At 37.0% G+C, this 27,635-nt stretch overlaps 1 protein-coding gene across 4 annotated transcripts in view; it reads left to right on the top strand.

Moving 5' to 3' along the window:
* The first annotated feature begins 452 nt into the window (after positions 1 to 452).
* The window catches only part of HBS1L (HBS1 like translational GTPase), a 59,256-nt gene continuing 32,073 nt past the window's right edge, over positions 453 to 27,635 (top strand). Inside the window, exons 1-5 of one of the 4 annotated variants that reach the window (XM_068184539.1) lie at positions 453 to 614; positions 3,252 to 3,317; positions 5,092 to 5,229; positions 7,361 to 7,555; positions 8,220 to 8,378. In XM_068184539.1, the coding sequence (XP_068040640.1) occupies positions 572 to 614; positions 3,252 to 3,317; positions 5,092 to 5,229; positions 7,361 to 7,555; positions 8,220 to 8,378 (601 nt within the window). In that variant the 5' untranslated portion in view covers positions 453 to 571. Of the gene's footprint in view, positions 615 to 3,251; positions 3,318 to 5,091; positions 5,230 to 7,360; positions 7,556 to 8,219; positions 8,379 to 8,499; positions 8,522 to 26,625; positions 26,697 to 27,635 lie in introns of those variants that run through there. The other 3 variants (XM_068184535.1, XM_068184538.1, XM_068184536.1) reach the window with 3 other exon arrangements.

The raw sequence follows: 27,635 nt of genomic DNA, 5'->3' as shown, positions 1-27,635 counted from the left end.
ATGGAATACTCCCTTTTCATCAATGATGCAATTATTTTTGAATAAACTTTAAAGCATTTGCTTACATGTGTGCATGTAAACTTCCCATTTTTGGCTTGAATCGAACTCATCATCGATGGAAAATTGCCATTTCATGTCTAGACTTTCCTTGTAACTCACATTACTAAACAGCTACTACAGACAGACTCTATGCTCCTAGACCCTGCAGAATCACAGCAACGTTTATCCAGCTTAGAAGAGGCCTCCCAGATCACGGACACCAAACCCGGCCCAGCCACCACCGCGTCAGCTCCCCCTCGGCTCCCAGGGCCACGCCCGGCCGCCACCCCGAAGCTCGGCCGCCAGGGCCGGCGCTTCCCGCGCTCCCTCCGCCCCCCGGGCCGCCTCAGCCGGGCGACGGGCCGTGCGCATGCCCAGCAGCGCACGAGGGCGGAAGCGGCGCCCTGCGCGCCTGCGCAAGAGAGGATTCCGCCGGGCGCCGCCGTACTTCAACATGGCCGCCTAGGCCGGCCGCGCCAGCGTCACCGCGGGCGGCCGAGCGAGCGAAGCCGTCGCCGCCGCTGTCGCCGTCATGTCCCGGCACAGGAACGTCCGAGGATATAACTACGATGAAGGTAGCGGTTATGGCGAGCAGGCGCTGGTGGCAGAGCTGCGGAGCCCGCCGCAGCTGCCGGTCCCACCGCGCTCCGCCCGGCCCGTGCCCCTGCCACCGGCCGGGCCTCCCGTCCCGGTGGTGGCGGGCAGGAGGGTGTGGCGGGGCTCGCACGGCGGTAGGGGAGGGCCCGGGGGGCTGTCGGGGGCGGTGGGAGGGGAAAAGCCGCCCGCTCACCTCTCCGGCGCGGGTTGGACGCGGCTCCGGGCGAGGCCTCTCCCCGCCCCGTTCCTGGCCCGTTTCCCGCCAGAGTGGGGAGGGTCGGGCCCACGCGGCTGCTCTGCCGTCCACGACCTCCTCCTGCTGCCGGGCGCTCCCGGGAGCTTCCACACGGGGAGAACGTGGCCTTGGTACGTGGTCCAAGCCACAGCTGCATTGCCTTGGGCTGCCCAAATTTACTCTGCTTTTTGGTAGCGGCACTGACTTGGAAAAAAAAGCCTCAGTATGGTTGAATCCATCCATCTTTTAGTCTTGAAAAACTTAAAAATCCGTATTCACGGCCAAAGTCTGGCAAAGGGTTGCTGATGTTAATAGAAAGGGGTTAACAGCTGTTACTCGAGGAAGAAATGCAATTCTTAAAGATAGAATGGTGCGTTTAGGGAATAATCTCTTTTTCAGGGACCTGTCACATTTTACTTATGCTTCTTGCATGGAATGATGAGTTCTTCCATAAGAACTTGGCTTGTACCTGCAGTACTGCAGCTTTCTTTGTGCCTTGGCCCCATTAACTTACGCAAACTGTAAATCAGAGTTGGTTTTTTTTCCCTGAAAGTCTTTATTTTTGTTGGCTTGGGCTGTGGAGAAATGGACAAATGGACACACTTCAGTTCGTTCTGATATTTTAAAGAGCCCTTTGGTGAGACAGCAGCAATTTTGTTGCTTCACTTTGTCAGATTATTGCAAAAATGCAATAAATGCTTGAGCTCACCTCTGTTCTTCTGTTGAGTGAACAGACTACATGTTTTTTATGTATTATAGTAGTACAAATTGGGTTTTGCACTCTGGTATTGGTATTTCTTGAAAGTTGTAAATTCATGTGAGCTGTGCTGGCTGTGTTCCCACCTTGCAGTTTCTGCTAGTGTAAATTTACCTAATATAAGCACAGTCCTGAACTAGATTGGGAATTCTTCTGCTTGATTTTTCATCCTCTAGAGACCATTTTTCATCACAGATGGGTTGAAATGTTGATTTCGGCTGAGTCTCTGGCTTTTGAGAAGTTGAGTGTGCAACCCACAGAACTAATTTCAGTGTTGATACACTCATCAGACTCTTGTAATGAGTTTGCTGACATACACAGTAATTTGCTGTAGCTATTAAGTTGCTTTTTGCTGTTGGAAACATGACTGTGAGGTTAGGTGTCAGGTCTTTACTCTTGTACCATATGTTTCTTCTGTAGTCACACAGACTCATTTATGACCCAAATGAAATAGATTTTGTGTCTTCTTCTCTGTTAAATGTGATATGCTTTTTTATGCTGCATGCGATTCTGTAATGCCCAAATACGAATCCCATTTCTAAGCTATAAATATTTTTAGGGTTTTTTTTTTTTTGGTTTCCTTTCATAGGAAGACTTCTGGGGCTTAGATCTTCTGGTCTTTATTTGACAATGTTCTGTGTTTTTCCCCTTTCCTTTCTGAGATATTGTGATCATAACCAAATGTGATATTCCATCTGCAAGTATCTTGGCAATACAGCTGGAATACTTCAGTAGCTTCTACTCTGTTCACTGTAACTTATGTAATTTTTAAATACTAATTTTTGTGGTCAGTGCATGCTGGGGTCTGTCTTTTACAACAATAAAAAAGAGGTTACTTGTGAAACTGCCAAGTGTAGTACTGTCTTTAATAATAGTTTGTTACTTTTTTCATGTCTTTCATTATTACTTAGTGAAAATTACACATTTTTTTTAAGATTGGCATAATACTAGGATTCGTTTTTGGAGAGAAAGGTGCATAACTTACTCTTTTTATTTCTTGGTGCCTTTTTTTTTGTGAGGAAAGAATATTTTTATCTTTAAGTAACTGTATAAGATACTTGCTTTTTACCTGAAACAATTTTGCATATTCAGAGGGAGTTGTGAATTTATTTTTTTTGCCTTGCTGAACTTCATTTGAAAGGTGGATGGGTGTGAGCATAATACAGAGAAGAAAGGTGAGAAATGTACAGGAATGGAGTAGAAATGCTGATCCTGAGTTGTTGGAGTAGAAATTGTAATTGACCTGCCTGTCTGGGGTGAATGCTGAGAGGTCAAGCAAAAATATCAAGAGAAGTGCCATGGGTAAAGATTTGTGGAATGTAGAAAGTTAGATTTAGTCTGTGAGGACAAAGGAGATGCTGAAGGAGGAGGTGTGAAATATGGTAGCTCTTGATAATGTTCAGCCTAATGAATAGAGTATTAAATGTTAAATTATGTTATTTTAAGAAAATTCTGTTATTGGAACTTGGAAGGTTATTTCTCACCTAGGTAAATAAACAGAACCTAACTGTACTTCTGGAATACAGGAAATGCATTATTTCATACAACCTTGTGCAAAACTTAATTGAATTATAATATTATTTAGGAATTGTGCAGATTAATCTTGCTGTTTTTGCTTCATAGACTTTGAAGATGATGATGTGTATGGCCAATCAGTAGAAGATGATCATTGCATTTCTCCTTCAACAGGTTAGTTCAAATAATTATTAAGTATTGTTCATCAATACCTGTTCTGATATTTATTTCTAAATAAAACAAATTTTAAAAGCTAGTGACACTTTTCAAAAGTGCCTAGTGGCCATAATCCTGTTTCAGTCAGTTATGTAGTGTTAGGCATTGGACTTTCAAAAGTCCCCTTAGACAACTTGCCACATCTTGAGCCCTACATGTATGTTATTCTAGATGGTTGGAACGTACTTGTTAATGTAAAAATCTGCTCTGTGGGAATGTATTGATAATCTTGAAACATATGGTATCTTTTCCTGTGGTTAGTAGGATCTACCTGGGCTTGACAGTTGTTATGGTGCACCTGGTAGTTGATGTCTTCTACGCGCCCTTGAGTAAATGTGGGATAGGGAGTCTCATTGTGGGTTGCAGTGCTGGACCTCTCATACAAGATCACGTGGAGCTAATCAGCCTTCCAGCATTTGCAGTGTTGCCAGATAGGTTTAAAAATAGCAGTGGCTGTGTGCTCAGGTAAGGCATAATTGGAGTGGCTCAGCCCAGCTGAATTCAGCCTGGCTGTAGAACCATTAAGTTGTGTTGTCCAGTCAAGTCTCTGACAAGATTATCAGTTTCGGTTTCCCCAGATTTGGTGGCAGTGTTTCTAGAGCTGTGTAGGCCCTGGAAATAGTACAGCTGGTGTTGATATGAGGCTGTGCTACTGCAGGTAACTGGTTTGGATCTAATCCACTGTGACTGTCATGTAGTGTATGACCTCTGGCCACAGGAACTTGAGATAATGAGGTCTTTAAAACTCTGGTGTCCTCCCATGCTGTTGATTTCAGTGATGAAAATGTACAATGTGTGCCTTTTACTCAAGTACAGACTGATAAATGGCAAAATTAATTCCTGACTCTGCACAGTAATATTCCTAAGAACTCTTTGTGTGGAAGCTTCAATTATAAAATAATCGGATGTAGATTGTGTAACAGTCTTAATAGTTGCTTTAATTGTGGCGATTGAATATGAAGTGGTGTGTATGCATTTGGGAAACAGTTGCTAGGAGTTGCTACTTCTGGATATACACCTGCTTTCAGTATGGATTTCAAAGCTGGGGAGAATATTTCATGGCGTAAGGCAGTTTGTTTACGTTATACGTTGCACATTTCTGAGAGAGTATAGTGACTGGGGCTCTTGTTCAGCAAGGATTTTTGTCTGTATATGCCTTAATGTTGCTAAATCAGAGTGAAACCATGCACTTGTTTAAAGTTTTGTGTGACTATGTGTTTTTACTCATGGGCTACATTTCTAATGAAATTCCAAGAAAGAAAGGATGTGTTCAACTCCATTTAATTCTTATCAGTACATTCTTACAGTCACATACTATAAAAACCATGCTAATTTCACGCCAGCTTCTTAAAATTCAAATGGAAAGTGGTTGAAAATTCAAATTCACATTAGGCCATAGATTTGTATAGAAAATACTGTTTTTCGAACCTGGAGTATAATCTTTTTTGTAGTGCTGAACTTTGCAAAATTATTGCATTCCATGGATACAAGGATATTGCCCAGCCTGTAGTTTCACTGTGATGGCAACTTATTTATATTCTAGCATGAGCTGTTCTATGCTCTGTGCAGTCCTCAGTTAGTAGTTATTACACAGCAGGGTCTCACCACCCCTTTGAAACCACTGCAACAGTTCAGCATCCTAACTTATTTTACTTTTAGTTATGTTTTGCTTTTGAAGGAGGAAAATAAAAACCGACTTCTTTTTTAATACTTTGTTTTTTACCTAATGCAGCAGCTCAATTTATTTACTCCAGACGAGACAAACCAGCCACGTTTGCTGAGCCATTAGAAGAAGAATATGGCTGTGAAGGTACTGATGCTGCTGCTGATTGTTTTATACCCACTCATCAGTTGACTGAAGTTGATAGAGGTAATTATAGAAAGCAACTATCAGAATAATCTCTTACATGAATTAAAGATTTACTAGAATAGTCTTAAATTAATGTTTGTTACTTGACTGACATTGCTCACAGTTTTGGAATCTTGTTATAAAGCAATATCCTTCAGGGAACTACCTTCAGTGGTCATTCTTCAAGTTCATAACTACCTTTTGTGTACCGCTTGTAACTTGGTGGCATACATTGAAATGTGTTCTTAGTTTCTTACTAGAAATAATGAAATTTTATGTGAAGTGGAGACATTAGAACAGCTGTACTGACAGCTCAAATCTTGACTCTTGAATATTACAAACTGAGTATTAGAATTATTTCCTTTTGGTTTGCATTCCAAATTATAGCAATTAGCAGTATTTAAGAGGTTTTCAAAGTTTCAAATTTCCTTGAAAGAGTAGCCAATATTCTGTACAATCTTTTCTTCCCCTTACCTTTTGAGTTCGTAAGACTTTTGTTTCCATTCAGTCTTGCAGCCATGAACTCCATGTTACAAGCTGAGTTCTGAGCTGAGTGGCTGGGGAAACATACTTGCTTTTGTTTTTTAAACTTGTTGCCTAATTGCCTAATTGCTTGATTTATGAAGAAGATTCACAAGTCTCTTTCCTAAGTATTAATAACTAATATAGTTTTTAATGTTTTGGAAATAATCAGGGTTATTTTTAAAATGTTGAAAAGATCAGACTAAAGTGTGTTGAAATTTGGTACTTTAAAAAAGTTGCAGAAAACTCAACAGTGAATTAGAAAGAATTTTGATTTCATGTCACATAATTTGGTAGAAGTTAAGCTAACTCTTAGAGATATGGTTAAATATAATACATTGGGGAATAATATACATGTTTTTACAGCAGGAAATAAAGCTGTGGAGGACAATTTGAAAGAATGAGCCAGTATAATGGTACAGGTGATCTAGACAATGCGGTCTTCTGGCTTTGCAGAATGCTTTTGACAGACTCAATCAGTTAAGACCTGGTATTGGAACTGGAAGGAAAGTAACATTTTGGACTAAAAAAAGAGGGAAAAGAAACCTCAAAATACCCACTTCTACTGTGAAAACAGCAGTGGTCTCACAAGACCTATTACGTTTCATACAGTATGTAGTGTTGGCCATTAATACAAAATTATTGATGTAGCCACGGTGGCTGTGAAGAGTTTCACAAGGTTTTTCTTGTTGAGTATTAGATGGTAAAATGGCAACCAGCACATTGTGTAGGGCTCTGCCCGCACTTGTTTTGTGGGACAAATGTCTGGGGAACATTCACTTGCTATTTGAATTACGGGTAAAGTCTGCTAACCTCATGGAGGTAGGAATTCTGTAGTGTTGAATTCCCAAACTTCTTTAAACATCTTCCAGGAAGTGTTGAAATAAAAATATGTAACTGTCTTCCTGTTCTTTAGCTCCTGTTTTCTAAAATCTGAACTGGCAGAAGCTGGAATTTTTAGGAAGATTTTATTCTGCTCTTTAGTGTTCGTATGGCTTCCAGTGAGTGGCAACCTGGTGAATTTTCACTCTCTTGTTGTGCAGCAAGTATCTTAGTAAAGGCTTGTAGTTGCAGAAATATGCTCCAAAGAAAATTTATTTTATCAGCCAAGAAATATATTACAGTTTTAGAAACTGTAAAAATTACAGGTAGTTTGAAACCTGCCGTGTTGATCCAGGTTTTCAGTTGGTAAGGCCTGAGGACCCTGAAAATGCTGTTTTACTGTTGCTGTTAATTGTAGCATCTGTAAACACTTAAAATGTGCTGTTCAATGGGATTCCACGTTGACTTACTCTATTGCTTTGGATAATTTTAAGGCGATTGTTTGTATTTCTTCTCTGCAGTGGAGATAGTTATTTTACAACATCAACATATTTCAGTACTAGGACTTTCTAGATTAATAAATAGTCAGTGATATGTTCTTCATTGGAATATCTGAAGTAGGTTAAATATTCTGCAGGGTGTGGGAACAAAGTTTGTCAGGGCATTAAATGAGATTGAAATTCTAAAGTTTTTAACCCTTATTGTAATGTTTTTTCCTTCTGTTTGCTAATCAGAGGTGTGGTGCCAGTGGTTAGGCTATTGGAGACATATTTTTGGGCAGCTTATAACAGTAATGTGTTTCTTTCAGCCCGTCTTAATTCATGCCTTGATCAAATGAGAGAAGTTTTGGCCGAGTCCATACCAGAACAAGCAATAGTGCAAGCAGTACTGGATACTAAATTTGATGTACAAAAGGCTTTGGATCTTGTGCTTTCACAAGGCAGTAAGCAAAATGTGAAGACCAAGAATAAGGATGCTGTGATTTTAGCAAAGACTACAAAAGGTATACTTATATTTAATTGCTTACATTCAAGGTGATTAATTTCATTTCTATCTATGGTTTAATTTGGGCTTTACAAACTGTAAAGACACTTATCATTGCAATAGTCATTTCTAGGAAAATGAAAGAAGACTGACTTACTATATGTGTGTTCTAAAACATTTCAAGGAAAGAGCTTTTCTTGAGGAGAAGTCAAAGTAACACCTCTGTCAGTTTAAATTCAAGCTGCGACCATCTGCAGTTCACGATACATTTCTGATTTATAATATATGACTTAACTGAATTAATGCATGTCCTTAAATTTGGAAAGCATCTTTAAATTATTAGTGCTTCTGTTATTTATTTGGTAAACCGACATCTCCCATTCCTAGTATCTCCCTTTTTGGGTAGTGTCTATACAGTAGCTTTCTTATTCTGATTTGTACTTAAATATTTGTAGTCTTTACTGGCATTCTCTGCTGATTCTTAAAGTTCTTTATGTATTTCAGTAGATAACTGTGATTTACATATAGAACATTCCTTACCTTTGGATGACACTTAGTAATTAAATGCCTTTTCATGTTTCTTGATTTTTTTTTTTTTTGTTGCTGCTGTCAACTTTTAAAAAATGGGATATTTCATTGTGACTGGACTTCCATCTGAAAATTATTGGCTATTGTAAGGTAAGGAGACTTACATTGTTGTCCAGAAATGTGTGTTGATACAGACAGTTTCTCTTGTGCAGTAGACAATTTTGCTGACAACACCAACAAATCTGGGTTTGGAAACTTGACAGCCAAAAGTGATACAGCTCTTTATTCTTTAACTACAAACTTTGAAAAATCCAGTATACCTTCATGTGAAAGGAAAGGATTGAAATCTTCTTCACTGGTTCTGTCATCTGCTTTCAGTGATGATTTGTGTAAAGGATCGTTTTGTGCACCTGTGAATAAACAAGCAGAGAAGCAACTACCAGAAAGTGCTAATGCAGTAAGTTTGGTTCCTGGCAGTCAAGGTGTTTACTCTAGCATAGGAAGTAACCCATTGGAGTGCAAGGAAACACAGGACTTGAAATCCTTGCTGATGCAGAATGTGGTTTGTGATTCTCTGAGTCCTGAACACAGCATTCCTCTTTTTTCCTCAAAAACTTCTGATTGTAATAGAAAAGCAAATTTTTATAGTCCTCCATGTTTGGCAAGTGCTTTAGGAAACTCGGCTCTTGATAATGAAGTCAGTCATACTATAAATAAAAAGAATGAACTTCTTGAAAATTTTTCTTCGCTTGCACAAAGTAGAAAGCAAGAAAGCCTCTCTTCAGACATGGCTGCTTTGCCAGTGTTAAGATCTGGAAGTACATCATTGGCTGACTTGCTTCAGGAGCACCAGGAAAGCAGTGCTAGCCACTGTTACTCTTTGGCTGATCTTTACACCCAGTCAACAGCAAGTCTCACTGATAGGAAGTTGGGAAGCTCATCATTATCACAGCTAGTGAGTCAACCCCAAACTTCAGGTGGGATGCCAGAGCTAACAGGATCTTTGTCTTCTCTAGCCCTTTCTGAAGTTTGTCCAGTAAAGGAGGTTGAGAATTTATCACTCTCGGATTTAATAGCAGAGACTATTGAAATAGATAAAACTCAGCAAAGGACAGACTTGCCCTTGCACAATGTAATTGAATTGAGGCCCTCCCAAGGAGCCAACATTGATTTAAGTGTCCTTGTAAAAAGTGCAGATGTATCTACAGAGAAAAGTGTGGTAGGACAGTCAAATATCTTAAGTGCTGAAACAAAAATTGTAAAAGAAAAACAAGGAAAATGTTCTGGTTTTGCCAAAACAAACAGAAAACCCAAAAAAGGGCATGGTCTTAAGAGGCAGGATTTGTCCCTTTCATGGATAAAGGCGCTGCGTGCTAGACCTTCAGCTTTTGCTTTAACATTGTGCCTCCGTTATCCCCCAAAAGGGTATAAGCGGCGCACAGTGGGGATGCACAAAACTTTCCTATACAGTAGACAAGTACAAGATGTAAAACCCAAGGAAACCAGTCCTACAATAGCCATAACACCATTTGACTTCAAATCGGCATCTCCTGATGATATTGTGAAAGCTAACCAAAGAAAAGCTTTTACAAGACATTAATGAGAAAAAAAAGGCATCCGTGTTGATATTGAATTGTATTTAAAAAATTAATATAGGACCTACTTATGATCCAGAAATGATTTTTAAAAAATTATTATTTTTTTAAATTGGCATATTACAATTCTTGCTGATAGGTAGAAATTTGTATGTGAACTTGTAAAGTGTTGCACTGAATATCCTAATTTTTGCATAATTTTCACTGACAGTTTAACATTTTTAACTTTTGGAAAGTCTTGAACTCTACTATACAGATACTGCATGTACAGAATTCTGTAAACACTTCTTGAAATATTGCTTTAGGTGTTAAAGATACACTTCATTGGGAAGAACAGTGAATTATTTTGTAAAGTAATTTACTTTTACTATATGGTGTATAGTTTGGGAGCAGGAGCCTCAGTTTATATTACAAGTGTTTTATTAAATGTTCTTAAGGTTAGATATTCTGATAAAGGTATGTTATTAAACTGCCAGTCTTGTAATGGATGTTTCCAGTCAATGTCATTATTCTATCTTTATACTGATCACACTATTACAACAGAAATGCCTTTAGTTTTTAAAAGCCTCAAGGACCTCAGGTTTTGACAGTTCTGGTTGTGGTAGTACATGTGCAGTTTATGATAGGACCAAATTTGTAGGGGAACAAGCAATTAAATTGTTGTTGTGCCCCACAACTCCAGTTAGCTATCAAAATGGGATATCCAGCGTTTTAAACCAGCAATTTATAAGTCTGTACATGCTGCATGTATTTCATAAGACGTTTCCCTAGGATTCTATTGTTTATTCTCAAGCTTTTCAGAGAAGTGCTGATGTTTCAGTACTGTCAACTGTAGCATGAGAGTCTTTGCTCAGTGGAGGAAAAAAAATAAGGCAAAGCCTAAGTGCTATTTGTATTTGCCTCTCATCTTTTTTAGTGAAAACTTTCTTCAGAAATGGAAATGCATTCTCTTCTGCTGTTTGTACACATTGCTGTTACTCTGAATCTTTAGATGAAAGATCGAAGTCAGAACATTCTGGACTTACTACTGTGCCCTGTTATTCAAATTAGTAGCTGCATGTATGTTTTAACTTTTAGTACACATTATGACCTCTAATATATTTCCAGTTCATTGCCAGTATTTTAGATTCAGAACAGCAATAAGTTCAATAGAGATACTGCTGCAACTAGAAAAACGTGTGTTCATAAACTTATGCTAAACTTGGCAGCTAGTATGAAACAGAATATATGACTTTCATCTAGTTTTAATCCAATTTTTTGAGCATATTAGATTAAAAAAAAAGACAAAACCTTCAGGTTTATTCCTGACTTCAGATTGCACTAGGATTTTGTTTCTAAATAAAATAAAATGAAATATGTTCAGTTCTCTCAGGTACAAATTTAATGGTCTGTATATTTTGCTTGTCTAGTTGATGCATCTGTCACTTAGGACTAAGAGCAGTGTGAGCTTTGACCTTGTGAATGAAATGTTTCTTACCCTAATAAATAAAAATTTTATATAATGACAGTGCTGCAGTGTTTATGTGCTAGTTGATGTGTTAATCTATCCTAACCTATTTGGAGTTCGTTTAAAGGATTAAATAATACAATCCAGTGTATATACTATGATTTGATAAGTTCATTAGCAGGAGCATAATTGATCTCCTGACAAGACTTTGTATAGACATCTGGTGGATACTGACTGTACTACTGATTGTTTTATTGATTGGTTATAATAGCAAATTCTACTATGTCAAAAATATGAAATGCTTTTCAGTGATCTATTTCTCTGCAGTTAATGCAAGCTTTAACTTCCCCCTGCTTGAAAATCCAATCCTGTTTTTCCTACTGACTAAAGGGTCCTGTTAGCAGAGTTTGTAATTAAAGCTCACTTATCCCAAAATTGTGTGTATTTTTCTAGTAGAGAAATTCTAATTTTTCAACATAAAATATGAATGCAAAGTTTGGCATTGCAAAGTCGTGCCTGTTAAATTTGTAGGTGGTTTTGCTTTCCTGTGTTTCAGATACTCCAGAAGACTTCATTAATGTCAGTAGAGATTTCTAATACATGTGGGTCTTTTAAAATTGAATATATTTGCTTTACCATCTTAAATATTTTCTTATTTTCTCTGTCTAACTTCTCTTTTGTTCTGGTCTGTTTTCTCATTCCTCTGGCTGCCCTTATTTGCATAAAACTCCTTAGCATTTGTTACAATTTTAGACATGAACTGGACGTACAACTAAATATAGGTCCTGTGGATACCATTGGAACAAGTAGTAGGGGGCAATGTGGAGTACATGAAGCTTTGTTTTGGCATAGTTTTAGTGCTGATTACAGCTTGAACAAGTGAAGCCAAAGAGCATCAACATTGTATGCTAATTGTGGATCTTACTGTGGACTGTTACCTTAGTAAACAACTTTGGATCTTGTTAGGCAGCTAGATTTTCATATTTAATTACTTTCTCATTGGCATTTGACTCTGGTGTTAGTGGTCATGAAGGAGCAGTATATGCTGTTCAGTGTGTAAACAGTAGGGGAGGGATTTTTCCTCAGTTTGCAATCCTGAATTCTGAAGTGAGCCTTGAATTAATACAGACCTGCAGGCTGAACACTGGAGAAGGTACCTAAGTGGTGGATTAACCTGAATTCCAATTAATTTTCCACAGAGACTTATTTTCATGCCTAGACAATTTTATAGTTCTGTTTTTCTAAACAAAAAATATTGTCTCTATATTTGCTTTTTAAATTAAACAGGTATTTTAATAATTTCCTGAATTATTCCTTTAGTTATTTATTGCGAATGAGATATATGGTATCAAGGGCAGGTTAAATTGTGTTAGAATACTGCATGATATGGTATGTGGCATTTTTGTATAACAACTGTGGCCTTTGCACTGAAGGATTTGTGCCTAATGAATGTTAGAATTCTATTAAACTAAATCTGCCTGTTTTATGCTTGACATGGTGAGCTTATTTTCTTAATTTATGTGTATAATTCCCCTCCCCCCCCAATTTTGCAGCTACTGTCTATCTTTGGCTAATATGGGTTAATTGTGTAACTTGTTTTGGAATTCACATATTAACATTGCAAAATACTTGTCTGTGTTTGCATATAAACAGAAAAAGATAATATTAAACTGCATAGATGTACTACTACTGTGTACTCCTAAGGCGTTTACTATATCAAATCTATTTTGTATAATTTTTAAATGGCTGCTGATTATTTTTAATACAAAATTGGCTTCTGGATGTTGCTTCATGTATGTAAATAAAATGCATATTATTAAAGGACGGAATTAATTGCAATTTCTTGTTAACTTACCTGATAGAAATAGAGTTGAATGTTCTGTAATGTTTATATCTGTTGTGGAAACAGACTCCAGTTCTTGTCCTGGTTTGCATGGACATTCTTTGCACAGAAGATTCCTTTGGAGAAAATAAGTCGAAATCTATTTGGACAGTTCTCAAGATCTTTAATTTCACATGCAGCAAACTGCTTGAATTTCTAAACTGTTGCACAATAGTATTTCAAAATGTTATTTCTAAGAGACTAATTGGTGCAGGGAGGTAATATTTGCAGTCTTGTGTTTTGGCCTATTTCCTTACTGTGCCATTCAAAAACATTTTTCTGTAATCAACAGATTCTGAAAATCTTCACTTATGCAAAATAGTACTGCAAAAATGAATATCTGGACAAAAGATTTGTCTGAAGATAGGATATGGCTTGTCTTTTTATGAAGCATACATACTTAATTACAGTGCCATTATACAAGGGCAGTAGTTCATACGTGAGCTAGGGTTATACAGACACTCAGTCACATCTTTTTCAAATCTAAAGTACTCAACTTCTCAAATTTTTAAAATTGTTTTGTATTAGATTTGCTTATGGATCAATATTTCAAGCAAATATTTCATCCCATTGTAATTAATATAGTAAAGGTAAATTTCCTAAAGTGCTGAAAGGAGATGCTCCTCTGTTTTTTTAGGTGGTTGTTGGTTTTTGGTGATTTTTTTTAATAGAATTGAATTTTTGTTATCTTTTTTTCTTGTTTCATTTTGTTGAAATGTAGGCAGCTGATAAACTTAGATTTTATGTTCTATTTACTGCTTCCAGACTTCTAATTAGATGATAGGAATTGACATTAGTCCAAGTTACCTGTCTGCACTGGAGAACAATGTGAGGAAACAAAAAGACAATAGTGATTTATTTATTTATTTAATCACATGCTTTGTCTTCCCAAATTGCTGTCTCAATGCAGTTCAGTGGGAATGGGTCTCTATTTTAGTATTGCTGTATTATGCAGCAGTTGCTCCTTTGTGTGGTCTATTCAAGTACACCCCATTACCAAAAAGTAAAAGCTAATTGCAATTTGTGATTTTAGGTGATTCTTGAGATAAACAATCTGTAAGAAGCTGCTCATCAGCTTCTAGTGTCATCATGGAAGTATTCTTTATCTGGTTTGTGGATTTGTTACATTGCATGCTTAAAAATGGCTCATTAGAAACAAATGTCAGTGACTTCTGAGGTATGTCAGTAGTACATTGCTCAAATAATTGATAGTATGCTTAGTGTTGGTAGGATTCCTTTAGAAAATAACCCATTGCTCTATAAGTTTCTGGTAATAATAAGACCAGAATATGACTAGAACCTGTAAAATGGTTGTAGTCTGTAGAGATTAAAATGATATTTGAAAGAGAATCTTTGAACCATTTCTTAAGATTAAGACTTATGAAAACATAGTGAAAATTATTTTACTCTTTTTATAATAAGATTACGGAGATTTTAGAGGAGAGTTGCATGTGAAGTATTACTCATCATCACTGAGGTCCCAGCTGACTGGAAGCTGGTGAGCATTGTCCCACTTTTCAAGATGGGCATTAAGGAAGATCCCAGAAACTACAGGCCTGTTAATCTCACTTCAGTGTCTGATAAAGTTATGGAAAAGATTTTTCTGGGAGGTATTGAAAAATATCTGAAATACAACACAGTTGGTGGTCACAGCCAGTATGGCTTTATGAAAGTCCTGTCTGATTTTTTGTTTTATTACGAGGTAACTTGTCTAGTTGGCCAAGGGAATCCAGTTGATGTAATCTTTTTGGATTTCAGTAAAGCTTTAGATAATGTCTCTCACAGGATCCTTCTGGACAAAATGTCCAGCATGCAGCTGGATAAAGACATCGTGAGACGGGTGAGCAGCTGGGTCATGGATCAGGCACAAAGGTTTATAGTGAGTGAGGTGACATCAGACATCTCTAGTGAGGCTCCATCCTTGGCCCTGTGCTCTTCAACATCTTTGTAAATGACTTGCACGCAGGACTGGAAGGGATAATGAGCAAATTCACAGATGATGGCAAACTGGGAGGAGCTGCTGACTCCCTTGAGGGCAGGGAGGCCCTGTAGAAAGACCTCAATAAATTGGAGGGTTGAGTAATCACCAACCAAGTGAAGGTCAACAAGGGCAAGTGTCAGATTCTACACCTGGAGTGAGACAATCCTGGAAGTACGTACAGACTGGGGAATGAGAGGCTGGCGAGCAGAGCCACAGAAAGAGACCGGGGGGTCCTGGTCAGTGGCAAGTTGAACATGGGTCAGCAGTGCCCTGGCAGCCAGGAGAGCCAACCCTGTCCTGGGGGTCATCGGGCACAGCATGGCCAGCAGGCAAGGGAGGGGACTGTCCCACTCTGCTCTGCACTGGGGAGGGTCACCTCCAGTGCTGGGGGCAGTTTTGGGTGCCACAACATAAAAACATTCAACTACTGGAGAGCATGCAAAGGAGGGCCATGAGGATGGTGAAGGGCCAGGAGGGGAAGCTGTATGAGGAGCAGCTGAGTCACTTGGTCTGTTCAGCGTGGAGGAGACTGAGGGAAGACCTCATCCTAGTCTCCAGCTTCCTCATGAGGGGAAGAGGAGGGGCAGGCACTGATCTCTGTGGTGATCAGTGATGGGACCCGAGCGAATGGCCTCAAGTTGTGTCAAGGGAGGTTTAAGTTGGTTATAAGAAAAAGCTCTTCACCCAGAGGGTGGCTGGGCACTGGAACAGGCTCCCCAGGGAAGTGATCACAGCACCAGCCTGACAGAGTTCAGGAGGTGTTTGGACAATGCTCGGGCACATGGTGTGACTCTAGTGTTGGTGCTGTGCAGGGGCAGGAGCTGAATTTGGTCCTTGTGGCTCCCTTCCACCTCAGAATATACTGTAGTTTTGTGATTTTGTCCATATGTGGAGGTAATAGCAGATGAAAATGGATATTATTTTGATTTTTGAGTCTTTTTATCCATAACATGAAAGAATGAAAGCTTAATACAGATTCTTCTTTTTTGACTGGTGGCATATGTTCTTGACATTTCTAAGGTGTCCTTTGTTCTGGTATTAGTGATATTCAAAGATTGCAATTTGAAGCACAGTCTTGTAGTAAGTTGTTCTCACTGTAGTCAAGGCAAGCAAAGATTTTTGTTTCAGGAAATGTAGCTGGTATTCACAGGTTCTCTGAGAAATCTTTCTTAAAATTCAAATTTCTAGAAAGTATTTATGTGTAATGGTACCTTCAGTGAAAAACATCTGCATTTTCGTTTAGTTTCTGCATGTTATTTTTCTAGCTAAACTACATTTTCATTTCTTTTTGCTTGTATTAGTGTTACAGAGCAAACAGATACTGGTGATTGAGCAAGGTTCTATTCCATTTTATGCACCATTAACGGAATTGTTAACCACTTTATGACATTAAGATTTTTGATTTTAGTGATGCTTGAGCAAGAAAGAGGTCAGATGTCTGTAAATGTGCAGTCCTTGCAGGAAATAAAAAGCACTGCGAACCGAGTCTATTTGGTTTGGTTGTTGTTGGGGCAGCAAAGAATCTGAAGTTGAGCTGTCTTTGTGGTGGCACTGGCTATTTTGTTTTATGATAGTTTCTCAAGAATAGCACCAAGAACAGGTCTATTTTTTATAAATATTTAATAAGAAACAAACTTCACAGTAGAGAGTCAAAGTTGAAAGTAAGGCACAGGAAGCTGAAAAGCTTTACTCATGACATGCCAGATAATTCAGGAATAGAGCATGTGCCTCACATTTAAGTCCAGATTTATAGATATTGGGCTTTACTACTTTCTTTTTCTTATAGATAAGCAGTTAATAGATGTTAATAGAGAAACAGGTATTTCTTCACTGACACGTATCTTTGGTTTATGCTTTTTATTTATTCTGCATTTATTCAGGATTTTGACGTAACTGGTAACACAGTGTGGGCAGTTTCAAGAAAAGAACAAATAAAATTGGCAGGTGCTTACATTGCATTTTATTAATGTTTCATTTTCTGATTTTTTTTTGCCTCTTCTTTATAAGTAACTTCCTTCATTTTTGCTTTAGTAGCAGTTAAAAAATGAAAAAACTCACACAAACATCACCACTATGTGACTTGGTGTAATTACCTCTTTCTTTTTATTCAATTGAATGCATCAAGCTTTGGTTTTGGTTCAGAATTATACGTGTTTCTCTTTTCATGGACAAATACTTATTTGTTTTCTGTCTTTTTACATTGCTGATGGTCATTGTGATAGTGGTTAATTCTTAATGCAAAATGTCAGAATGCAGATTATTGTGCTTTGACAGATAACTATTATCATTTCTGGTTGTGGTTAATGGACAAATGAAGTTGGGAGCCTTCAATGACCAAAACAACCCAAGCAAAACCAGACAAACTGATACTTCTGGATTTTATTTATAGGGAGAATTCCAAAGAAGAGCAAACTTTCTGAAGTTTAACGGTGATGTACAATATATTTTTATTACCTTTAGATTTCCTCAGGTTTTACTGCCATTTATCATATCAGGCTCCGATGCTTTGATTTTGCTCATTTGAAAATCCATTATTTATACATTGGTAGCTGAGAAGAAATTTTTATTCCCAACTTCAGTTGGATGCGGTAACTTTTCTGTAACATTACAATTGTCAAATGCCTGCTATAGGGATGAGGTCCTGTTGTACTTAATTATACTCAGATATGTTATGCATTCTGTCTTTGACAAAGAAAATGTATTCTTTTCTCAATGGAAATGTTTGAAATCTGACATGATATATCTTAAATCATGGAAAGTAAATGAGAATTTAAGACTTCCGTGTTTTGGGTAAGAAAAATATATACACAGACTTTGCAAAGTTACTGAATCTTGACACAGAGGTACTGTGTGGGTTTTAGAAAGGAAGTGGCTTATTTCAGGGAAAAATGTGTCACCAGCAATGAAAAGCTTTTTAAAATCCTTTGAAATACATTTTTGAGATTCTCCTCATACACCTACACTGGAAAAAGTGACACTCCAGGCTTTTTCTGAGTTTTCCTTCATGGTCCTCTAACACTAGTTTGGTTTACTTTTGTTAGGACAAAGTGTAAACCAATACAAAGTCAGTCATTTCCATACTTGACTGTATCATGTATGAAAATTGGGTGTTTTGCTTGGAAGCTAAGAGAACTTGGATGAAACTAAAAATGATTGTGTCCTTTTTAGAACTTTGGGACTCCAGAAGAACCAGAGATCCTGGGGAAGCTGTAGCTCCACTTGTTCTTACAGTGTCCTATCTCAATCCATTTAGGTCACGGTAAAGATCAACTATTGCTTGGTTTTCTCAGTGTCTTTAGAAGGTAAAGTGAAGAATTTACTAAATTCTCAGATGGGATTTCTGGATTGTTGGGAATGTATGATTGGAGTCAGATTTTTTAAAAAATCCTCTTTTAAGGATGAATGAATCACTGCTGCTGCAGTGCTATTATGTATCAATTTAAAGATTGTCAGTCCTACCTGAAGTTGTACTTCAAGTTGTACCTGAAGAGTACTCAAAGCAAAGGAATGCTGTTGGGAATGCTGATGTGGTAGTGTTCTGCAGTTGAAAACTAATGCATTTCAGCTCTCTAACCTAGTGAGACATCTAAACATTAGAAGTGGCATGTCAAATCCAAAATAGTGGGAGAAAAAGAAGCAGACTAAAATACATTACCAACTGGTTAAAAGGAGCTTGAGTGCTAACAGGAAACCTGGGAAAATTCAGAAAATAAGTTAAAAAGTAAAAGCCAGGATGGTGTAAAAATGCAAGCTTTAAACACAAAATTGCTTCACAATGTCTGTTTATGCTAAGAGTTTTTCACTACGAATACTGTTTCTTCCGTAGAAAATTTGTGTCAACACTGCAAACTTCATCTCTGTACAGTTTTTTGGATGTGCTTCTTCAGTTTTGTGGATGATTCAGAATTGTTACAAAGCACATTAGTTGCATAGTCTAGTCTATTGTGGCACATATATATCAGACATAACAGAAATGCCACCATGTGTGTGCCTCTAGTTACACTTGAACTGTATTTTTCTTGGGTGATTATGACCCATTTTTCATCATCTCAGCTTCTATGTTCACAGCCTTTCAGTCTTCAGCGAGGACACTTAGAAATATGTGATGTACCAGTTTCCTCCCTTCTGTTATACTTGTAATGATTGAAATGGCCATTAAAATAAAAACTCATGAGTCCACTGTCAGAAATTAATGCTTAAAATGCCAGAAGCTTGGAAAACTGGCTGACTTTATTGTGGAAAATACTTATGTCTGCAGAAGTTGTAATGCCATATTGTCAAAGACATGCAGGAGCTTTGACTGGCTGTTGCTTCAGTTCTTTTTCTATATTTTTACTGCTTATATAGAAACTCACCCTAAATGGAAATTTTGTATCTAATTAATTCCAAAATATGAGTTGAAGTTATTTTGGGTACTCCTTGTTGGAGTCCCTGCTGCAACTTTTTGTGGTTTTAGAATCACATTTTCCTATTTTTAATGTTTTCCTCTTCCCTGTTGCTGACCCACATAAACAGGAAAATGACTAACTTTTCTTGTCCACTAGGCAAGATAGAGTAACTGTGTGTACGCCAAGTGCTGTGCTGAGTTGAAAAAAAAGTGCTACCCCAAGATCTTAAATAGACACTTTTCAAGGTAGAAATGTGCTTTAAATTTGATGCTTTTGATGCTATTTTTATGATAACATGTATGCAAACAAACTATTTCAAGGTTGTAGATGCTATCTTTGTGCTTACAAGTGCTACTGTAAATATGAAGTGTAGAGAAAAATATGAAGCAATGAAGTTGAGTCCATGCAAGTTCTCTTCTAAAGTCATAACAGAGTGAAATGCACTGCTTCAGGCTGGCAAATGAGGTTTTTCTGGCATTGATCCACCTCTGATAAATCTTCCAAAGCTTGTCTAAAACTATAGACTGTACTTTACAATATTCAATTTTGCTTCTAAACCCAGATATGAGGCTTTTTATAAATCATTTTGTGTCTCTGAACTATTTTGGCAGTGGAGAATACAGCCTCCAGTGTTATGTTCCACATTACATCTATATATATGTTGTTATTTTCTAAATATGGGTCTCTCTTTTTCAGATTATAGTAATATTAGGTGTTATTTTTTTCTGGTCTTAATTAAACAAGTTATTCTTTGATTATGCTGGAAATCAGATCACTTTGGCTGATACCATATGAGTTCATAGGAAAGTGTGGAATAAATAAATTGTGAGGGTAATAATATATATAATTTCGTGTTTTTCAAATGTGTGCTGCTATGCATGTCAAGTAGTTTTTTTGTACCTGATTTACTTCAGCTTGGCCAGTATCTGCACTCTTTTCTTGCAATGGTTTCCCTGATAAATACAGTTAGAGCTTAATTCTAGTATTTTGTATCAGTTAGCCACTCAAAGGCTTACTGTCAAATAAATCACCAAATTAATGGTATGTTCTCTAAATTTTTAGCAATGTTCATTGTTGCTGGTAGCATCTATAATATATTCCTTAGGGAAATATGTCTTTCTGGTGTATAAGCTGTTATAACTTGGTGTTTGTACAAACTGCATAGCAATGGTCCAGGAAAACTTCATGGCTTTTCAGATAGCTTAAAATTAGTCTCTATATTTGTACTAATAGTTGTGCGAACGTTTTTCTGTTTTATTTATATATATATATATACATACATATATTTTCTGTTAATATGTTGGTTTTGATACTGTGGACGTTCTGGACTGCAGATAAATTAAGTACCTTTGATCTGCCTACTGCATTGATGTAGCTTAAGTTTGTTTTGCAAGTTAAATTCAGAGAACTTTAGCAGTTTCACACCTAGCAATCAAATATTCTTTGGATTACCAGTAAGTTATTTAAATAAGAAAGAATGCTGAAGTTGGTTTTTTTTTTTTTGGTCTTTTGTTTTGTGTTTTTTTTTTTTTTTTTGTTTGTTTGTTTTGGTTTTTTTTTTTCCTTTGTATTTTTATTAGCCATTGCTTCCTTTTCATTTTTGCCCTTCCTCAAATATACTCTATTTATGAACAGGACAAGATGACAGTGTGGCAAACTAATTCTGTTTATTTAGGAAATGAGTAGGGTGCTTTCCATTAGAATTAAAGGAAGCAGCAAAAGTAGATGTTGAATGAAGCCTGTTGATCTTACAGTGAAGGCATACAGAAAATTTCACAAAAATGAATTAGAAGAAAATAACGTGACAGTCAAGTATGACTTAGTAGTATCAAACTTCTCTATCTGAGAGTTTCTATCTCAAGCTTTGAGAATGTGGTTATCCTCTCCTGTACATGTATTTGGTTATTAATTGTCTTTTGTTAAAGATAGCTGCTATTGAGTAGGTTTGTGTGTGTGATAGTTGAGCTTTCATCCATGTAGCACTGAGGACAAAACTGAGATTGCACTCTTTCTTTCCAAAAGGCCGGAGTTGGTTGAGTTTAGGAGGTACATGCAAACAAAGAAAGTGTCCTTTACAGCGCAGGAATATCTGGAAAGTCTACCAGCAAGAGATACTAGTGGTGGTGTGGCTAGTTATATCACAAAAGCTGAGCTTTTAATGCCAGTAGTAAGATAGAATAAAATACTGGTTCACCAGCATCGTTATGAGCAGTCAAGGTCTCTTCCAGTTGTGAGCAGTCACATGTGGAATAGCACAACTTCACATATCCCATTAGATTATGGATAAATTACCAAGAACTATCAGATGTGAGTGTGACTGGACTTGAAGCCTCATTTCCCTTTGTTTCTCTTCTGATGTTCCACCATGAGTGGCAAATAGTGTTGAGAGGGGAAGATCTTTAAAGTGGTATCTAATAAAAAATAGGGAAAGCATTCTGCTAAATAATAGCATATTGTGAAATGTAATCTCTAGTAGTGAATCATAGGTTGTGAGCATATTGTAACATATTGATGGTGCACCTACAACCTTTGGTTTCATGATGTAAGAACACTGAAAATAAAACTAAACTGGAAGGAGGAAATCTTAAGTGTTTTCTCCTGGTATTATAATTTTAAATTGAATGCCTCTAGAATACTTAAACTGTCCCATCTACACAGAAATAATTTGTGAATCTAATATTTAAAAAATATTTTAGGCTGAATCTGATATAAGAAAAAGTGTTAAACTTTACTTTGCTTTTCTTCTGAAATTTCTAGGGAAAAATTGTGATCCTGCAGTTTTTTTTTTTTTTAACTCCCCCCCTCCCCCCTTAATATACTGATGTTGAGTAATAATGCAAAATTGAACCAGTGGCATGACACATCATTCCTTAATGGGAAATCTTGGAACAGTTAAGGTGGGGAAGAGTAGATTGATCAATATTAGTCTTATTGGAGAAAAAATGCAAAGGAGAAATAGCACCTTGTTAATTACTTTTCTTGGTTCTCTTAAGTGTTTTTGCTTCATTATTTTACATTTAATCCTGGTACAAGAAGCATTGTCAAAGGGTGTGTGTTCACTCAGAATATTTCCTTTGAACAGATTATGTGAAATGTTTAAGTTGACCTGATTCACATGTGCAAAGATCAATGTATTTTAATTCCTTTTGTTTCTGATTTATTGTTTCTTAACATTTACTCTTTCTGAATGGTATCAATTTGAACTGTTAACATTTTTAGCTTCAAAGTAATTGTTCAGGTGGCTTTTAGATGTATGCACTTAACTGCTAAAGATTAAATTTTTAAAAATAAACTCAGTTAATCTATTTTTTAATTTATTACAAGGTTATACATTTTCAGTAGCTGCCTAAGTTTTGGATATTAACAGATCAGTTGGAATAAGAGATTTTGGATGAGAGATTAGTTGCAATAGCAAAAGAGGTAGGATTTTCAAGTTACAGTACCTTTGAGCTATTCTGTTTTGTAAAACTGTAAATGCCATCTCTCCTACTCTATCGCATTTGATTACATCTCTGGTAATTAGGAGCCTATCAGCTCCTAGGTCTGGCAGTTCTGTATTGGCACATGTCACCTATCAGAGGTACCTTTCCATTATTCATGTGTATTTATTAGTTAATGTAAGCTGTTTACAGTAGTTAGATATTTACCTTATGTAAAGTCTCTCTGTGCACTGCTACAAATACCTGCTCTGAAAAAAATTCCCATTTTCTTGGGGACATATGGGCAGGCCTTGTTCTGCTAGATTGCTTTAAAAAGTGAGAGTAAGTATTAGGTGTAACATCTTAGCTCCTATTTAATTTCTTATTCTTGGGTTCAGTGAGCTGGCAGCCTTGCATAGAACACAACTGTTTCTGAAGGCGAGCTTGTTAGAATGTCAGTCTTGTGTTTTACTGGGTTTATCTTCACTGGAGCCTGCCTTTCAGTATCATTACTTCCATTCTGGTTAATACTGTCAGCTTTTTCCTTGTCAGTTTCCTCAGTTTATTAATATTGCTTCCGATCAAGAAACTGGAAGACTAAACATTGTTTTTTGACAGTTTGGAAAATGACTGTGTCTAATTTATTTGGTCAAAGTAATACCTTTTAATGATTTTTATTTTGAAATTTAAAATAACACATTTGTTTTCACTGTATTGGAGAGAGGTTTTTTGTTGGCAATGATTTTTTTTGTGTGTGTTCTTGTATGTAATTGTAGTTTTCAATAAAGAAAACCATAATACTCTGGTACATTTTTAATATTATGACTATTTAGAATATTATTTATGTTTCAGAAGAAAAGGTTCTGGAACTTTATTCATCTTTGTTCCTTCGTATCTCTTTCCTCTGTAGCAGTTTTCTTTCTTAGTAAAAGCAGCACAATGCCCTGGAGCAATTCTTCTTGAGTTCAAATCTCCACTATGACTATGGACTGTGGAATTCAAGAGGCATTTAAGTATTTGTAGCAAAAATGCAACTTAGGTTTGCTTTGAGTTCTTTATATGAACAAATACTGAACACAAAGATGGTTTTGAACTGAGGCTCAAACCCAAAGATGGTTAGTAGTTACAGTGAAATACTTTTTAGTGGGAAGGTTGTCTCTTGACTGAGTAGAAGAAAAAAGCCCCCCAAAACATCAAGAGTCTGAACGTTTGCTGTGGTGTGGGGGATACCCGTATCATCCACAGCTTCTGTCAATTATAGTATAGACTTTGTACTTAGTTTTGCCAGATCCCTAAGAAGTACCCTAACTACCAGCTTGGGAAGATGTCTCCATCTATGTTGAGTAGGAGGTGGTGGGCATGGCAGGGACGATCAAGAAGTCAGTTTCATCAAACCAAAGCAAGCCCCCTTGAATTACAAACTGTTCCACATAATGTGCTTCCATCTATTCAGTTCCATTTCTGCTGGCAATCCTATACCTCCACTCCTACTCTCTTTACCTTTAATGAAGTTCTAGTAAATACTGTCTCTTCCTTTATCTTCATTATAGGTAAAGCTTTCAAAATGGGGGTATTTGGCTGACTTTTTGTAAAATATGTAAGTAGAATGTGTCTTTTGTCTTTTTAAGGAAAAAAAAAAAAAACCCACAGACTGAAAGGGGACATCTCTGAGGATTTGCTGTTTGATTACCATAACCTTACAAGCACAAATGCAAAAGTCAGTGTCAGTGAGTTTCTCCCTTGTACTCATGAACGACTCCTAGATTTTTTTTTATTAAATGCGTTTGTATTTCAATTTACAGTAAGGGATGGATGTTTGTGTGTACATGGTATTATGAGTAATTGCTGTACTGCTGGACCTTGATTTTTTTTTTTTCATTTAACCTAAAGTCAACCTGTTGAACACTTGCTTCTTTAAAATCACATCTTACATAAGCCCCTGAACTGCTTTTTTCAGTAACTGAAAAAATTTTGATATGTGATTAAACTTTTGGCCTTCTGAAGCCACCAGTCTTCCCCTCTGAAATGTGCCTTGTGCTGTGGCATTGCCTTATGCTGTCTGCATTGCCATCCCTGAAGTCATGGAGAGGATCTAGTGTGATTGTAATGGCACTAGCAGAGTGAGAGGGTTGAGAATTCAGAGAACCTAAATTTAAATAAGGCTGTAGCTAGTCCTGCCTAGAAGTTCTCACCACACAAAATTTTTGCAATTTTCTGGAATTTAAAAACGCTAGAAATATTTGCAGCTTAAACAGTCATGTAGGGCTAGTAAATACATTTTCTTCTGCAACTTTAAAAGGCAGCTCATTAAGTTTCTGGAGAAAATTTGCAGAATAGTTGTGGAAAAGTTGAACAAATCTAAGACGATTTTACTCTTTAAATACTGTCAGTTTGGTTCTATGTTTTTCATGTTCACTGTTCTTAAACTTCTGTTTCATACTGAAGTAGTTGTATTGCATAAATAAAAGTGGATCAGGAAATTTTGTAAAATGCCTTGCACTCCTTCAATACAATCAACAGGAATTTACTTGCATAAATAACATCAACATTTAAAGGGTATGAGTATGATGTGCAAATAGCACCATCCTCTGGCATTATAACATTAGCTATGAATTAAACCTGAAATTGCTATTTGTTATTTTTGGAAATTTGATATAATTGTAATAGAATGTACATACTGTACTTTCAGTTTTACATACTCATTTTGGGCCAAGGTTTAACAGAAATTCTGGTAATTTGCATGGACTCTGTATTCTGTTCAATTAAATTACTGGCTGAAGGGGATGTATTTTTGGGGTTATCCTGCCCATAGTGCTGACTTTGCTCTTTACATGACCATTTATGGTAGGAAGTTGCGCTTCAGAAATATCAGACTGAGCTTTTTGTAAATCTCAGTGAAAGACAATTCACAGTCATTTAAGAAAAATTCGTTGAGTTAGAAAACGCCACCAACGACTTATGGTTGTGTATCTGGGGGAGAGTAAAGGTGGTGTTACAGAGCAACTGCAAATATCTAATAAATTATTTTTTCAGGAGATCGTAGCTTCAGATACGGATTGAGAATGGGTATCATTGGCATTGCTAGAGTGCAGAGCAATACACCTCCCACAAATTAGGTTTCAGTAGTTACAGGATGAGTTGTGCTGAGTTACGGTCATGTGAAGGACTGAATTTTAGTCCATTGAACTATAAGCAGTAGGTAGGAGAAATATCACAGGGACATCCTTTTGAAAAACTTAGTGGATGAGAAAGTTGCTGTTTTGATAGTTGAGTTCCTATTGGACCTTTATATGTCGGAAACCTCAAAAGGAGACAGCTGATGTTTGGGTACTCTTGAAAGGAAAACATGCACCACCCCCCAGTCTGCCTTTCTGTACAGGAGATCTCCGCTCTTTTACAGGGGAAGTGTTGGCTTAGTGAAACTGGAAATCTTAAGAGTTTTGCTATAGCATCAGTGCCCGTCTTTCCCCTAACAGATAAACCATGAATGCAAACCACACTAATTATCCATGTTTCTGGAAAGACTGTACCAATGGTCTACATATAGAACTGGTCTGTGCATTTCTTTGCTGTCGTGTGTAGCTTAAGCATGATTTCATAAAAATTGGAATGTTTATTTAAGCATCCAAATATTGAGACATACAAGTTTAAGTTGTGAAAATGCTGAAAGCTCCCAGTTGTAATAGACATGAGTAAAATCTTTTATATAAAAATATACACTGTTCTCTGAGATGTGTTTCTGACAACATTAGATATTCTAAATGAAATGTACATAATTCGATGGAATAATTGCAGTAAGGAGTCACTTGGAAAAAATAGTTTTAATAGGTAACATTAATTTTGTGCTGCTTGCAGGCTTGACCGTGTGTAAATTAAATAAGTCCTGATGGCCAGAAAATTCTCACAGGAAGATGTTTCAGGTGAGAAGAGCAAGAGAATGCAGCTGTAACTGACTGCTGGATTCTGTATCATTTGGCTTCATTCGGGGAGGTAGTATTGATGGCAAGAGACATGGTGAGACTCCAGAAATTTTGGCTATGTTTCAGACAGGAAAAAAAACATGTTGTTGCTTTGTTATAACACATTCCTCTCCATCCACTTCAACCTGATCTAACATGCGTGTCTGTGTCCTTCTAATCCTCTGACTTATTCAGTTGTGTTCAATTTTTTTGTTGAATTTGTCTTTGTGCCCTAAACATAGTATTTATTTCCTCATGTCATTCCACATTTTTATTGCAGTTCCATTTTTTCTACTTGATAATTTCAAACTCCTTATCTAGCTATTCCCAATTTTCTACCTATTTTTCCAATAATTGGCCATTATTATTTTCCATGTTTGCTCTTTTCCAGGCATACTTTGCATTTGCTTTCAGTTCTGCTCATTTTCTTCTTCCTTTGTTCATGTTTAGCTCTGCATATAACTTGTCATTGAGTATGTGGCCTCTTACTTTCTCCTTCTCCTTATACACAGTTTTTCCCAAGTTAGGTTGTTCACTAATACTATCTTTTTTTATTTTCATGGTCACTCTATCACTATTTCATCTTCTCTGATTGACTATTTTTCATTCTTCTAGTCTTCATCTGTTCTTGATAATCTGTGTGTCTTGCTATTTGCCAGTTCTCACTATATGGTTTTCTTCTCTTGCCCTCCAGTTTTGTTTGTTTTTATGATTTATCCAGGACAAATTTATGCCTCCAGTTTATTGCTGTGGTAGGAAAGTATGGAGACCACAGGAGAGGTAGAATTTGAGTTCAGGTGACACAGTTATGTCCAGCCTGGACAAAAACAGTTGTAGCAGCTACGTACTGAATGTTGATGAAGTGTTGAAGGGATTTCGTTTTTAAAACTTAAGCCATAA

This window comes from Anomalospiza imberbis, chromosome 3, assembly GCF_031753505.1.
Source record: "Anomalospiza imberbis isolate Cuckoo-Finch-1a 21T00152 chromosome 3, ASM3175350v1, whole genome shotgun sequence".
Lineage (NCBI taxonomy): Eukaryota > Metazoa > Chordata > Aves > Passeriformes > Viduidae > Anomalospiza > Anomalospiza imberbis.
Note: the sequence above shows the minus strand (reverse complement) of the source record. Positions and strands in the feature narration are given on the sequence as shown.